Genomic DNA, 16,916 nt, shown 5'->3' with positions numbered 1-16,916 from the left:
GATCAAAGACCTAAATGTAGGAGTTAAAACTATAAAACTCTTAGAAGAAAACATGGCAGAAAATCTTCCTTATATTGGATTTGGGAATGATTTCACAGCTATGACAGCAAAAGCACTGGCAACAAAAGAAAAAAACAGATAAACTGGACTTCAAAATTAAAAACTTTTGTGCCTCAAAAGGCATGATCACGAGAGGGAAAAGAAAACCCACAGAATGAGAGACAATATTTGCAAATCATGTATCTGATGAGGGATTAATATCCAGAATATATAAAGATTAATACACAGAATATGTAACTCCACAGTTATTTTAAAAACCTAATTTTAAAAAACTGACATTTCTCCAAAGAAGTTATATAAAGGACTAAACACATGAAATGATGCTTAATATCACCAGCCATTAGAGAAACATTAAATCAAAACCATAATAAGATACTGTAACTTCACACCCAGTAGGATGAGTATTATCAAATAACAACAAAAAACCTGAAAATAAGTATTGCCAAGATGTGAAGAACCTGGAACTCTCATTCACGTATTGCTGATGGGGATGTAAGATGTTATAGCCACTGTGGAAAATAGTTTGGCAGTTCTTTAAAAAGCTAAACATAGATTTACATTATGATCCAGCAATTCCATTCCTGGGTATATACCCAAAAATTGAAAGCAGGAAGCAGGAACTCAAACAGATGCTTAAATACCAATGTTCACAGCAGCCTATTCATAATAGCCAAAAGGTGGAGACAATCCCAGTGTCCATCAACAGATGAACAGATAAACAAAATGTGGTATATACCTACAATAGAATATTATTCAAGTCTCAAAAAGTAATATATGCTATAACATGGACAAATTTAAAAAATATTATGCTAAAAGAAATAAGCCAGACACAAAACAAGTATTGTATAATTTCACTTTTATGAAATATCTATAACAGACAAATTCATAGAGACAGAAAATAGATTAGAGGTTACTAGCGACTGGGGGGTGGAGGGAATGGGGAGTTATTGCTTAATGGGTATGGAGTTTCTGTTTGGGATGATGAAAAAGTTCTGGAAATGGATAGTGGTGAGCATTGTGCAACTTTGTGAATGTGCTTAATGCCATTGAATTGTATACTTGAAAATGGTTTAAAATGGTAATTTTATATTCTATATATTTTACCATAAATTTTTTTAATGCTGGACTTGAGATGTCTGTGGTGACAATACACCAATACTGCATAATATTTCTTACTTTAAATAGTTTTTCTCACTCATTTAAGCACCTCCAATGCCAGTAAGTTTGGTGAGGATATACAATTGCTGACAGAAACATGATGAGTGCCCTGGACTCTAGTCCAAGTAAACACACCATCCAAAAAACGTTCATTTAAATGTCAAGTGAGTTGAGTCCATTCCAATAACAATAAAACAAGATCAGAGTGCATCTACTATGTTTGAGAGGACAGGGATCAAAGGTCCTGAGATGCCTCTGCTAGTAGCAAGATAATGCTCTGATTTACTGACACCATGAGCTAGTTTCTCTTAATTTCTTCCCTGGTACTCTTAACAGCTTTATTCATCACCTCTCCCACACTTTAGGTTTGTTAATGCCAAGTGCTTAGGTTTGGGATAACTCCCCAGAGGCTAATGATATGGCCTAGAAATATTCAAAATTTTCTGATATGGCAGAAAAATTCAAAAGAGAGGGACCTAAAATATATTTCCAATCCCCCTAAGATTTTTTAATTGAGAAAAAAATGCACTATTTAATTTTAGAATTCTCAGCCGGGCAGGATGGCTCAAGCCTGTAATCCCAGCACTTTGAGAGGCTGAGGGAGGGCCGATCACCTGAGGTCAGTAGTTCAAGACCAGCCTGGCCAACCCCATCTCTACTAAAAATACAAAAATTAGCCGGGCGTGGTGGCGGACGCCCGTAATCCCAGCTACTTGGGAGACTGAGGCGCCAGAATCGCTTGAATCCAGGAGGAGGGGGTTGTAATGAGTCGAGATCACCCCATTGCACTCCCGCCTAGGTGACAGGGCAAGACTCTGTCTCAAAATAATAATAATTCTAACAACATTTCTAATACAGTACTTATATAGTAATCCTGAGGTTAATGAAGCTTTAAGATTATTTCTAAAAATTAAGCAAAAGAAAAACTGTGTTTTAACATAGTTTCTATCTGTATTCTAAAGATGAAGATTACAATTCAACTGCAAAAGAAAGATGCAGTTTTGCCCCAGGCAGGGTTTTCATTTGGGGGGAAAAAATTAAGGATGATCTTTTTTGTTTATGGGTTTTTGTCTCTTACTGATATCTCATCTAGAGTTACTGGATAATTTCTGTTCTGAAAGCTGGGAGCAGCATGAGAAATGGAAACTGACCTGAGTTTAAATTCCAGCTATGAGTTTTAACAAATCAGTTGCTAGTTATTGACAGGACTTAGGACATCTGAACCCAAAATGTGGTACCTTGGCATTTGAGAAAACAGCAGAAGCAGGAAGGTCACTCTCACCTCCCCACTTCTTCCCTGAAGGAAGTCATAAAATCTAGGAAGAATTTTTCTCACCTTCCCCTAAAGCAGGTCATACTACTCTCATTTGAGAGGTGTCCTCCTTATACCAGGAGGAAAGGAACATCCTTACCTCTGAAGACCCAGGGACGCAGCAAAGAATCTGAATGAACACAGCTTACTAAGTTCCTCCCAGTTTATCACCATTAGATCATACCCCCTTTTGTCCAACCATACTTCTCTACAACTATCCACTTCTTTATCAATCCTGTCATAGAAAATACACAGGTTTACTCATTTCTCCAGGTCTTCATTTCCTTATGAAGGCTCCTGTGTCCCATAAAACTTACATTAAATAAATCTGTATGCTTTTCTCTCACTAATCTGTCTTTTCTTATAGGGGCCGCAGCCAGGAACCTAAGATGGGAAGGAAAGATATTTCTTTCCCCTACACTACATATAAGTCATTTTATCTGTTGACTTAGTAGCCTTTTTTATTTTTTGACTTTTGTTTGAGACAGGGTCTCGCTCTATAGCCAGGGTAGAGGCGCAATCACAACTCACCAAAACCTCAAACTCCTTGGCTAACACCATCCTCCTCCCTCTGCTTCCCAAGTAGCTGGGACTACAGGCATGCACTACCACACACTGCTAATCTTTTTTTTTTTTTTTTTTTCCCTAAGTTCCAGGGTACACGTGCAGGATGTACAGGTTTGTTACACAGGTAAACATGTGCTATGGTGGTTTGCTGTACCACACCCTGCTAATCTTTATTTTTTGTAGAGATGAGGTCTCACTATGTTGCACAGATGGATCTCGAACTCCTGGGCTCAAGGGCTCATAGCCTCCCAAAGCACTGGGATTACCCCTGTGAGCAATCATGCCTGGCCTTATTTTTGTACAATGTTGCTAGTAATCCCTACGTCAGCAGGCTGTGGTGAGGATTAAAAGGTACATTGTACATAAAGTACATTTTCTAGTACATGTTTAATAAATGTTCATTCTTATCTTCCTGAAAATTTCTCAGAGAAATGCGAAGGAGTGGACACTAGCCATGGTATCCACTGATTCTGAAATAACAGAAATAAGGAGCTTATCACTGGATTTACTGAAACGGCTCAGAATCTAAAGTGCTGGAGCTGGAAAAAAACTGGAATGTACCTTCTTCCGGATTTCCAAGCACAGGATTCACAAGAGAGCCAAGAAACTCAAGCCTTCATAATTGGGAGGACAAAAAAAAGTCATTATGATTTCCCAAATGAGCCAAGTTAGAAATACTATAGTTTCATAATCCTAAACCAAGAGTCACTCTATATTTGTGAAGGGCTTAAATAAATATTAACAACTCATCCCCCCACTTTCTACCAGTATGTTGCTCTAGGGGTTAAGACTTCTGGAAATTTAATAATTCTACATGTATAATTTTTATGTTAACTTCATGAAATTTACCACGTTTAGTCTTTCGTGCAACTGCAAACATTAACTATTTCTTTCTACCTTTCTTATTGTTTCAAAAAGGCAAGTAACTCTCCTTGCACCTATTAGAAGCATAATGACGCCTCTGTCATAAAGAAATTTTATTTTTTTAATTTAAAGAAGGACCTGTGTCCAAAATCTATTTCCTTCAGCACACTGGTAAACATGCTCATGGAAACATGCTGTTGCCAAAATACCCTGTCATTCAGCCGCTCAAAAAAGAGCTTTAACTTTCTATTAAGTTCATGATCATCTGCAATACTTAAACGCACAGAAAAGAGCACTGAACTTTCCACTGCCGTCTACCAAGCATGCCAGGTTTTTCCATAATATATAGAAGTGTAAATAAGGTCAATACTGGTATTTTTCTCCTTATTCCTCAGATTTTTTTTCCCTTTCAGCTCAAGTTTCAGTATATTAATACCTTGGTATCACCAGTCAGATAAAGAGTGCACTAGTCCTGCACTAGTCATTTTATGTACACTATTGCAATTAAACCTTACATCAAAAGTTTATCCCTACCACACCGCCCCCCCCCCAACCTTTTAAAAAATTAAATGAAGAAACTGAGACATAAGTTAAGTAACAATGCTGGTGGTCAAGAGCTAGTACAAGGCAGAGCTGGGATCCAACCCAGGTCTACCACACCATGAGGTTTTTTTCCTCCAACCACATAAACTCTAGAGTAAGGATAAAAATAAGACTAGGTCTAAAGTTGGAATGTATGGGACTTATATTTAATATATAATATATAATTTAATAATAATTAAATTTAATGTAATTATATTTAACATAATTAATATATTTAATATAATTTAACAGAAAAAGGATTATTCTCCCGTTTTTAAAACAATAACTTTTTGTTTTCCATGAGGCATTTTATTTGTAAATATCTAGAAAAGGAATCCTAGGATTTTCCCTCCTGTGCGTTTTCGTCTTGCTTCTTCATGGTCTATGATGTCAGCTGAGATCATTAATACAATGAAAGCAAACTGGCGGGATGGAAGATTATTCTACCATTTTTCTAGATCTTTGAGTTGCACATCAAATCTGGGGCTCATCCCTCCACACCTGTTTAGCCTGCCTGTGAGGTTCACAACAATTTTCCCAGCTCTGTGATCATCAATGATTTCAAATTTGCCAATGTAACCATGCTTCATCATCACAGTTAAAAAAAAAAAAAAAGACAATGACTTTGGAGCACAGCCTACTAAGAACCTGGCGTTTGCCTCTCTTTTCGACATTGTTGACGCTCTTGAGGGCATCAGCCAAGTCGTTCACGTGCACCATTGTGGTGGCATGGAAAGATGACAGAAAGAAAAAAAAAAATCACTTCTTACACTCAGATTACTCTCACTTAACAGCTGCTGGCTAGCATTTTCCTTCTTGAAGAAACCACATTTTGCAGATTAGCAGTTTGTCAGATGCTGATCTGTAACCATAAGGAGGTAATGTTAAGGACTTTATGTCACTCATTTACTCGGAAAAGAATTTCTCATTTGAAGCCTCAGAACTAGATTTCTGGATTTAATATTATAAAACTAAGTAACAATACTAATGGAAATCCTAGTCTGTTTATGCCTATTTGCCATTTGAAAAAAAAGCAGCACTGAACAGCCTGAAAAATACCAATTCTGTTTTCTATTTTCACTCTATTGTCCGCTGTTGGTAACAACAAATTCAGCAATATAACACTGTTAGCAGTTGTCTATGCAAATAAAACCAAAGAAAATTCAGAAATAGTATAGATCAGTCCCTTCATTTTGTGGAGAGGGCATAGTTTGATTAAAAACAACTTTCTTGCTCTCTCCCAAGTCCAAAGACCTAATCTTAGATTGGCTTTCAAGATCTTTTTAAGCTTGTTTTGTCCTGGGGTTAGCCTGACTCATCTGTGTGGGTCACTTAACCATAAAAAGGCTAAAAAGACTGTGTGCTCAGATAAGGACCACAAATGAAAAATCTGGGGTGTAGAAAGTATATACGAGGGCAACTTAATAAAACAGGAAACTAGAGCATCTGACAGGTCTAATTAAGGGAGAAAGAGGCCTCGAAAAAAGGGAAAAGAAAAACACATATCTGTAGAGGAAGTCAAAATGCAAAGGGCCAAATCCTGATACATATCATGTGCAAGGAATGCCGCTAAAGTAATCTGGGGTGAAACAGGAATTGTAAATAGGCTTGGCAAGTACTCTTTATATAAAACATAGTTGGCCAGATGCAGTGGCTCACGTCTGTAATCCCAGCACTTTGGGAGGCCAAGGTGGGCAGATCACAAGGTCAGGAGTTCGAGACCAGCCTGGTCAATATGGTGAAACCCTATCTCTACAAAAAATACAAAAATTAACAGGGCGTGGTGGTGCATGCCTGTAGTCTCAGCTACTCAGGAGGTTGAGGCAGAAGAATCGCTTGAACCTGGAAGGCGGAGGTTGCAGTGAGCCGAGATCATGCCACTGCACTGCAGCCTGGGCGACAGAGCGAGACTCTGTCTAAAAAACTAAAAAACAAACAACCAAAAATCATAGTCCACTCTTGGCCAGTGGTAAAGCTAATACATATGGTTCAGTACTATCTAGATTCTAAACATGACTTTCATATATAAACTCATCTGTACTCGATAGACAAACTACAGCTGTCTTGAATAATGCGGGTTTGAACTGGGCAGGTCCACTTATATGCAGATTTTTTATTTTTATTTTTTTGGAGACAAGGTCTTGATGTATCACCCAGGAGGGAGTGTAGTGGCATGACCACAGCTCACTGAAACCTCAAACTCCTGGGCTCAAGTGATCCTCCCACCTCAGTCTTCCGAGTAGCTGGAACTACACATACCATCATGTCTGGCTAATTTCTGAGAAGTTTTTGTAGAGACAGGGTCTCATTAGGTTCCCCAGGCTGGTCTCAAACTCCTGGCTTCAAGCAATCCACCTGCCTCGGCTGGTGGGGAGAGTTAAGGGTTTTCAATTGCATGGGAGTCAGTGCCTTTAACTGCTGTATTATTCAAGGGTCAACTGTAGTTAAAGTGTAATTTACATAATCTCATTAGAGAAATAAAGTGCTAATCTATAATAATACACACATAAGGAGCTAAATACAAATACTAGCATTCTATGGGTAGTAGATTCAGGATTAATACTGATTTAGGTTCAAGACAACCAGGCAAAATTACTTTTGTCAATAAACAAGATTTTTGCATATTTTGTTTCTGTTCTATATACAAATGTTAGTCTTACATAGAAATCTTGCAAATAAACCAGTACACAGCTGGCTTCAATTATGGGGATAACTGGTGATAAAGGAATCTTTGAAAAATATTTGCGGTATTAGGCTGGCATTTAGATGAGATGAAGATAATGAAGCTCCCATCAGAATGGATTATGTTACTGAACACTATGTGACACACTTCATTGGGGAAATAAATGATTACCAAATGATTACCAAACTGTAAGCAAAATAAGAAACATTTTAATACAAGAAAGGCCATCAATTTCTCTTTTAACAAACTACTCTCAACAAACTCCCAACAATCAACTCTCCCATAGCCCCCAGTAACACCTTTAGCAAAGTCTATATCGTTAACTTTTGAAAAATTACAAGTTTACAAGTTTAGAATTATTATATACTCAGCTTAACATTCCTACAGTCCACATATATATTTTTGCTTGTTACCCTTTTCCTCATTCATTAGTGACATCAAAGTTTTAAATAATTATTTACCACTAATTCTATCAACTCCAGCATTTAACATAAAAAACAGGATTCTCAAAACATCATTATTCAAAGTAAATTTTCTTATCTATTAATAGGAACCATTAGAAAGCTGAAAAATCAAAATAAAATCCCTCTCCCCAAAGGTCTTCTGTGGCCATCTTCAGGAAGACCAAAAACAGTTTCCTTATGAAAATATCTCAATTTGCCAAGATTAAATCCCAACCCCCATCCTCTCCAAAAAGAAGTCATATGTATTTCCCACATTTGAAAACAAGAAAAAAGAACTTTGAGGAAACCCTATGTAGCTGTTTCCTCAGAATAAATTTAGGCAAATTTACAGTGTGATAAGGATCATGAGCCAATAACCACCTCTCAATGAACACACCATTCCAAAACATGACTTTGAGATGTTATGTCCAACATGTGATGTCCTATGCAGACACTTCAGAAGCACCAATCCTAGGATCACTGTATTCTAAGAATTTCACTACATTTTAACTCTGAAAACTAGTAATCTATCTATGCTGTAAGGTAATTATATATCACTCAAAATACTGTTTGCCAGAATAGCCAATTCATAGATTATGCTAGACAGATAGTTTTATAGTTCATTCTATGGTCTCAATATTTGTGTCCTTTAAAGTTCATATGCTGAAATCTAATCATCAATGTGATGGTGTCAGGAAGTGAGACTTCTGGGAAGTGATTGGTGCCCTCTTTTATAAAGGCGGAGCACTTGTGAATGGGATTAGTGCCCTTATAAAAGAAGCCTAAGAGAGACCCCTTACTACTTCTACCATGTAAGGACACAGCTAGAAGGTGCTTTCTATGAACCACAAAGCAGACAAACCCACATTGTGGAACATTCTACAAAATACCTAGCCAGTACTCTTTAAAAGTCTCAAAGCAAGGCCAGGTGGAGTGGCTCACACCTGTAGTCTCAGCACTTTGGGAGGCCAAGGTAGGTGGATCGCTTGAGCCCAGAAGTTCCAGACCAGTCTGAGTGACATGGTGAAACCCTGTCACTACTAAACAATAAAGTTATCTGGGCATGGTGGCTTGTACCTGTATCTCCAGCTACTTGGGAGGCTGAAATGGGAGGATCACCTAAGCCTGGGAGGTTAAGGCTGCAGTGAACCATGATTGCACCACTGCACTCCAGCCTGGGCAACAGAGTGAGACACTGTCTCAAAAGAGAGAAAAAAAATTATTTTTTAAAAAAGTGTTGGCCGGGTATGATGGCTCACGCCTGTAATCCCAGCACTTTGGGAGGCTGAGGCAGGTGGATCATCTGAAGTCAGGAGTTCGAGACCAGCCTGACTAACATGGTGAAACCCTATCTTTACTAAATACAAGAAATTAGCTGGGTGTGGTGATACATGCCTGTAACCCCAGCTACTTGGGAGGCCGAGGCAGGAGAATTGCTTGAACCTGGGAGGCCTCCAGAGGTTGCAGTGAGCCAAGACTGCGCTATTGCACTCCAGCCTGGGCAACAAGAGCAAAACTTCATCTCAAAAAAAAAAAAAAAAAAAAAGTGTCAAAGCAATGAAAGAGAAGACTTAGGAACAATGACAGATTAGAAGAGACTAACAAGATAAGACAACTAAATGCGATATGCGATTCGGGACTGGATCCTAGAATAAAAAGATGACATTAGTGGAAAAACTGATAAAAAAACAAAGTCCGTAGTTCAACTAATAATACTGTACTAGTGTTAATTTCTCAGTTTTTATAATTGTACTATGGTCAAGCAAGATGTTACCATAGGAGAGAGGAAAGGAGAACTCTCTAAATTTATTTTTGTAGCTCTTCTGTAGGTCTAATTTTTTTTTTTTTTTTTTTTTTTTTTTTTTTTTTGAGACGGAGTCTCACTCTGTCACCCAAGCTGGAGTGCAGTGGCACGACCTCAGCTCACTGTAAGCTCTGCATCCCAGGTTCATGCCATTCTCCTGCCTCAGCCTCCTGAGTAGCTGGGACTCGGTACAGGTGCCTGCCACCATGCCTGGCTAATTTTTTGTATTTTTTTAGTAGAGACGGGGTTTCACTGTGTTAGCCAGGATGGTCTCGATCTCCTGACCTTGTGATCTGCCTGCCTCGGCCTCCCAAAGTGCTGGGATTATAGGCGTGAGCCGCCGTGCCTGGCCGTGGTCTAACGTAATTTTAAAATAAAAAAAAAAAATTATGTCAAGAGTTAAAAAAAGAATGAACTACTTAGTGGTAGACACAACAATGCAAATGAATCATGAAAACATGCTGAGCAAAATAAGGCAGACAAAAAGGAGTACATACTATATGATATGCCCTGGTTATGTCCCTGCCCAAATGTCATCTTGAATTTCCACGTGTTATGGGAGGGACCCAGTGGGAAGTAGTTGAATCACAGGGGCGTGTCTTTCCTCTGCTGTTCTTGTGATAGTGAATAACTCTCACAAGATCTGATGGTTTTAAAAAGGGGAATTTCCCTGCACAAGCTCTCTTCTCTTGTCTGCTGCCATATGAGACATGCCTTTCGCCTTTCACCTTCCACCATGGTTGTGGGGCCACTCCAGCCACGTGGAACTGTTAAGTCCATTAAACTTCTTTTTTTTGAAAAGGAGTTTTGCTCTTTTTGCCCAGGCCAGAGTGCAATGGCATGATGTCAGCTCACTGCAACCTCCACCTCCCAGGTTCAAGTGATTCTCCTGCCTCCCAAGTAGCTGGGATTACAGGCACGCACCACCGCACCCAGCTAATTTTGTATTTTTAATAGAGACAGGGTTTCACCATGTTGACCAGGCAGGTCTCGAAATCCTGACCTCAGGTGATCCACCCACTTCAGCCTCTCAGAGTGCTGGGATTACAGGTGTGAGCCACCACACCTGGCCTAAACCTCTTTCTTTTGTAAACTGCCCAGTCTCAGGTATGTCTTTATTAGCATCATGAAAACAAACTAATACAGTAAATTGGTACCAGTAGAGTGGAGCATTGCTGAAAAGATATCCAAAAATGTGGAAGCAACTTTGGAACTGGGTAACAGACAAATGTTAGAAAAGTTTGGAGGGCTCAGAAGAAGATAGAAAAATGTGGGAAAGTTTAGAACTTCCTAGAGACTTGTTGAATGGCTTTGACAAAAATGTTGATAGTGACATGGGCAACAAATTCCAGGCTGAGGTGGTCTCAGATAGAAATGAGGAACTTGTTGGGAGCTGGAGCAAAGGTGATTCTTTATACATTTTAGCAAAGAGACTGGTGGCGTTTTGCCCTTGCCCTAGAGATTTGTGGAACTTTGATTTAGGGTTCTACAAAGAGAGAGATGATTTAGGGTATCTGATGGAAGAAATTTCTAAGCAGCAAAGCATTCAAGAGGTGACTTGGGTGCTGTTAAAGTCCTTCAGTTTTATAAGGGAAGTAGAGCATAAAAGTTCTGGAAATTTGCAGCCTCACAATGCAATAGAAAAGAAAACTCATTTCTGAGAAGAAATTCAAGCCCTGTACAGAAATTTGCATAAGTAACAAAGAGTCTAATGTTAATCACCGAGACAATGGGGAAAATGTCTCCAGGGCATGTCAGAAGTCTTCATGGTAGCCCCTTCCATCATAGGCCAGGAGGCCTCAGAGGAAAAAGTGGTTTCATGGACCAGGCTCAGACTCCCCATGCTGTGTGCAGCCTAGTGACTTGGTGCCCTGAGTCCCAGCCACTCTTGCCATGGCTGAAAGGGGCCAATGTAGAGCTCGGGCCGTGGCTTCAGAGGGTGCAAGCCTCAAGCCTTGGCACCTTCCATGTGGTATTGAGCCTGCAAGTGCATAGAAGTCAAAAATTGGGGTTTAGGAACCTCCAGCTATATTTCAGAGGATGTATGGAAATGCCTGGATATCCAGGCAGAAGTTTGCTGCCAGGATGGGGCTCTCAAGGAAAACCTCTGCTAGGGCAGTGCAGAAGAGAAATGTGGGGTCAGAGCCCCCACACAGAGTCCCGACTAGGGCACTGCCTAGTGGAGCTGTGAGAAGAGGATCACCGTCCTCCAGACCCCAGAATAATAGATCCACTGACAGCTTGCACCGTGCACCTGGAAAAGCCACAGACACCCAACACCAGCCCGTGAAAGCAGCTGGGAGGGAAGCTGTACCCCGCAAAGCCACAGAAGTGGAGCTGCCCAAAACCATGGGAATCCACCTCTTGCATCGGCGAGACATGGATGTGAGACACGGGGTCAAAATATATCATTTTGGAGCTTTAAGATTTGACTGCCCCACTGGATTTCAAACTTGCATGGGGCCTGTAGCCCCTTTGTTTTGGCCAATTTCTCCCATTTGAAATGGCTGTATTTACTCAATGCCTGTATCCCCATTGTATATAGGAAGTAATTAAATTGCTTTTGATTTTATAGGTTCATAGGCAGAAGGGACTTGCCTTGTTTCAGATGAGATATTGGACTATGAACTTTTCAGTTAATGCTGAAATGAGTTAAGACTTTGGGGGACTGTTGGGAAGGCATGACTGGTTTTGAAATGTGAAGACAAGAGATTTAGAAGGGCCAGGGGCAGAATGATATGGTTTGGCTGTGTCCCCACCCAAATCTCATCTTCAATTCCCACATGGTGTGGGAGGGACCTAGTGGGAGGTAACTGAATCATGGGAGTAGGCCTTTCCCTTGCTGTTTCTGTGATAGTGAATAAGTCTCATGAGATCTGATGGTTTTAAAAAGGGGAATTTCCCTGCACAATCTCTCTTCTCCTGTCTGCTGCCATGTGAGACATGCCTTTCACCTTCTGCCATGATGGTGGGGCTTCCCCAGCCAGGTGGAACTATAAGTCCATTAAACCTCTTTCTGGTCAGGCTTGGTGGCTCACGCTTGTAATCCCAGCACTTTGGGAGGCCGAGGCAGGTGGATCACCTGAGGTCAGGAGTTCGAGATCAGCCTGGCCAACATAATGAAACCCCCACCACCCCCCGCCCCGTCTCTACTAAAAATACAAAAATTAGCCAGGCATAGTGGCAGGCACCTGTAATCCCAGCTACTCAGGAGGCTGAGGCAGGAGAATCGCTTGAACCCAGGAGGCGGAGGTTGCAGTGAGCCGGGACTGCACCAATGCACTCCAGCCTGGGAGACAGGGCGAGACTCTATCTCACACAAAAAAAACAAAAACCTCTTTCTTTTGTAAATTGCCCAATCTCAGGTATGTCTATCAGCAGTGGGAAAACAGACTAATGCACCATGTTTCTATTTATATGAAAATCTCGATAAACTGTCATTATCCAAAATGATCATTTTAACATTATATGCCTATACATACATGCATGCTTAGGTTTGAATCTTGGTTCAGGTACATCATAACTAAATGTCCTTGGACAAAGTGCTTAATGTCTCAGAGTCATATGTAAAATGGAGATGATAGTAGTAACTGCTTCACAGGGTTTCTGTAAATATTAAATAACAGATGTGAATGACAGAATCCATGTGTTAAATGAGATAATCTACGTAAAGCACTTGGAACAGGTCCTGGCATATAATAAGTACTTAATAAATGTTACCACTTAGTGTTAAATATACACAAAGTATGTTTGTGTGTAGACTAGGAGAAAGCATTAAAATATGAAGTGGCATTGCAAAAAACAAAAAAAACAAAAAGAAGAAATCATAAGGTGCATTAAAGTTTAGAGACAGATTCAGTTAATTTTTTTTTTTTTTTTTTTGAGACACGGTCTCGCTCTGTTGCCCAGGCTGGAGTGCAGTGGCACCATCTCAGCTCACTGCAACCTCTGCCTCCCCAGTTCAAGCAATTCTCCCACCTCAGCCTCCTGACCAGCTGAGACTACAGGCACGTACCACCATACCCAGCTAATTTTTGTATTTTTTGGTAGAGATAGGGTTTCACCATGCTGGGCAGGCTGGTCTCGAACTCCTGTCAAGTAATCCACCCGCCTCAGTCTCCCAAAGTGCTGGGATTACAGGCATGAGCCACCGTGCCAGGCCGATTAAGTGACCTTTTCAATATACAAGATAGTTTATTTTTTTCATTATTCTGTGGGAATATATAATCATCTCAGTTTTCAGTAACAAAATGTGCCAGGCATATTACAGATTCTCAATAAATACTTACTAAATTGAACTATTTCAATGTAATGAGATTGTCTTAATAACCAACGGAAAAATGTTTGTCACTTTTTGACACCATTAACTTCTATTTCTGCTTTAGATAATCTCTTTCAGCTGCCAAATTAACTTACCATTCCTTTCCCTAGAGAGCTAGAATTCTTGAAAGAAGAGACTATAGGATTTTCTTCCCATTTGAACAGCAAGATCTACATTGGGAAAGTATACTGCTTTCCCCTGCTTTCTGACAAGTGCTCCTAAAAGTGTCTGTGACCAATCAGAAAAACATTAAATGCTGCAAAAATAAGCTTAAGGCAATAGAAAAACAAATAAATGACAAAGAGTATGGAGGGAAGAGAAAAATTCAAATCAGGAACTGTGTATATTTTTAATGTATTACTTGTCTGGTAAAAAAATCATGGCCGTATGTATGTAGCAAGTACTCCCATAATTTCATTTTTGAACATGTATTATTCATTTACATTTGTAGCCTAAATTGAACATCAAACTGCGATGTCTAATTTGAGATGGACAAATTAATACTGTTATATTAATAGTTCCTGAGAAGTGTCTTTATACATTTTAAGGTTTTTGTGTAAAGACAAAATTTTTTAAGAGACAATTTCTGAAAGATTCTGTGTGTCACAGTTTCACATACACATGCAAGCACATATGCTCAACTTCATCCCTCATCCCCACTACTTCTTAAATTAAATGCATTTTCATGAGATTGAAAATATTTTACTAAATTCTGGAAAGATGTTATAACTATTGATTAGTACACTGACTCTTTCAAATATATCTTAGAGAAGGAAGGGAAAAACAGCACAGTGCTGGTGTTTAAAGGCTACAGGATAATGAATAAAGCTAATGGCTCTAGTTTTTTGTTTGGTTGGTTGGTTAGTTGGTTTCAGAAGCTACATAATTTATTTAATAAAAAAGGATATGGAAACTTAAACACAAAGTTTACACAAATAGGAGACCATGAGATGGTACCCAATGCCCCACCTCATAAGGACAAAACATGCTGATGAAAACATCTACACAGACTAAGGATTCTACAAGTTAAAAAAGTTCATCTTTTCCATATTTGTCATGGAGTTTCAATGACTTCTTGCCCATCCTCCATCTAATTGCAGCTGACCATTAGGAAGACTGGCTAAATTCCTGCATATACCCTAGGTACAGAAAAGCAACCCTAGTACATCTCTGAGTTTTTTGGGGTTTGTTTGTTTTTTGTTAAGTTCTGGGATACATATGCAGAATGTGCAGGTTACATAGGTATACATGTACCATGGTGGTTTGCTGCACCTATAAACCCGTCATCTAGGTTTTAAGCCCTGCATGCATTAGGTATTTGTCCTAATGCTCTCCCTCCCTTTGCCTCCCACCCCCCAACAAGCCTCAGTGTGTGATGTTCCCCTCCCTGTGTTCATGTGTTCTCAATGTTCAACTCCCACTTATGAGTGAGAACATGCAGTGTTTGGTTTTTGGTTCCTGTGTTAGTCTGCTGAGAATGATAGCTTCCAGCTTCATCCATGTCCCTGCAAAGGACACAAACTCATTCTTTTTTGTGGCTGCAGCTCTAGTTTTTAAAAAGCCTTATCCATACTATGTGTGCAATCATTTCAATGGAAAATGAACACATTTCCCATCTGTGTTAAGAATAACACATTGTCCGGGTGCAGTGGCTCACGCCTGTAATCCCAGCACTTTGGAAGGCCAAGTGGGGAGATCATCTGAGGTCAGGAGTTCGAGATCAGCCCGGCCAACATGGTGAAACCCCATCTCTACTAAAAATACAAAAATTAGCTTGGTATGGTGGCGCATGCCTGTAATCCCAGCTACTTGGGAAGCTGAGGCAGGAGAACCGCTTGAACCCAGGAGGTGGAAGTTGCAGTGAGCCAAGATCGCGCCATTGCACTCCAGCCTGGAGGACAAGAGCGAAACTCCATCTCAAAAAAAAAAAAAAATTAAAATTTTTAACTGATACAAGTTTATCTGTGGCAGAGTAAGAGATACAAAATCTCATACCTAAAGAATGGCTAAAAGTCAAAAATGCCCAAATATATGTATCAATGTATGATTTTACCATATTATTTCTTACCAGGGTCTCTAAAATAGTAAAATTTAGTACTTTTTCTATCTATGTGTACAAACTCATGAGCCAAATCGCAAGGATATCTGACAATTTCAATATTCACAAATCTTACTGGAAGCAACCTGATAATAAAAGCTTCTGGCAGCCAAATACATGATTAAGTCAGCAAATGTCAATTGAGTTGCCTACTGTGAACCCACTGTGTTATACCCCAAGCAGCAGTTCTTAAGCAATCAGAAATTGCTACTCACCAGCAAGGGTATAATCCATATCAAAACCAAAACACTTTATCTTTTCCATCGCTAAACTTCGGTTCACAAACACCCTATAGAAAATAATAAAAAATAATATCTCAACACTGGAAAATAAATTCTCAAGTTTAATAAAGTTATTTGGCTATTTTTCTCGGTTTTCTCATTTATTTTTCCAACTGATTTTTTAAACTTTTAAAATTATATATTAAGATGTATACCATGACATGCTGTTTGATATACTTGTCTTGATACACATATACACAGTGAAATGATTAATACAGTCAAACAAATTAACATACCCATTATCCCATATAGTTACCTTGTTTTCTTTCTTCTTTTTTTTTTTTTTGTAGTACAAGTACTTAAAATCTATTGTCTTGGCAAATTAACAGTACATAATACAATATTATTAAATATAGCCCTCATGCCGTACATTAGATCTCTTAGACTTATTCATCCAACATAACTGCAACTTTGTACCCTTTGATCTACATCTTTCCATCCTTCCCCAACACTTTTGTTTTTGTTTTTTGAGGCAGAGTCACTCTGTTACCGAGGCTGGAGTGCAGTGGTGCAATCATGACTCACTGAAGCCTCAGCCTCCTAGGCTCAGGAGATCCTCCTTACCTCAGCCTCCCAAGTAGCAGGACTACAGGCACATGTCACCAAGCCCGGATAATTTTTTATTTTTTGTAGAGACAGGCTCACCTATGTTGCTCTGTCTCGTCTTGAACTCCTGGGCTCAAGCAATCCTCCCACCTCGGCCTCTCAAAGTCCTGGGATTACAGGCATGATCCACCGCGCCT

The 16,916-nt window shown here is 39.5% G+C and overlaps 1 protein-coding gene and 1 pseudogene across 8 annotated transcripts in view; both read right to left on the bottom strand.

The window, feature by feature from the left end:
- The window catches only part of NT5C2 (5'-nucleotidase, cytosolic II), a 99,503-nt gene that overhangs the window by 29,324 nt on the left and 53,263 nt on the right, over positions 1-16,916 (bottom strand). For all 8 annotated transcript variants that reach the window (XM_032178742.2, XM_032178789.2, XM_032178760.2 and 5 more), the window contains one exon: positions 16,108-16,181. In XM_032178742.2, the coding sequence (XP_032034633.1) occupies positions 16,108-16,181 (74 nt within the window). The remainder of the gene's footprint in view (positions 1-16,107; positions 16,182-16,916) is intronic.
- On the bottom strand, positions 4,577-5,427 carry LOC131383029 (small ribosomal subunit protein uS8-like; annotated as a pseudogene).

The sequence above is a fragment of the Hylobates moloch genome, unplaced genomic scaffold, assembly GCF_009828535.3.
Source record: "Hylobates moloch isolate HMO894 unplaced genomic scaffold, HMol_V3 SCAFFOLD_3, whole genome shotgun sequence".
NCBI classification, from domain to species: Eukaryota; Metazoa; Chordata; class Mammalia; order Primates; family Hylobatidae; genus Hylobates; species Hylobates moloch.
The sequence above is the reverse complement of the archived record's forward strand: the minus strand, read 5'-3'. Positions and strand labels throughout refer to the sequence as shown.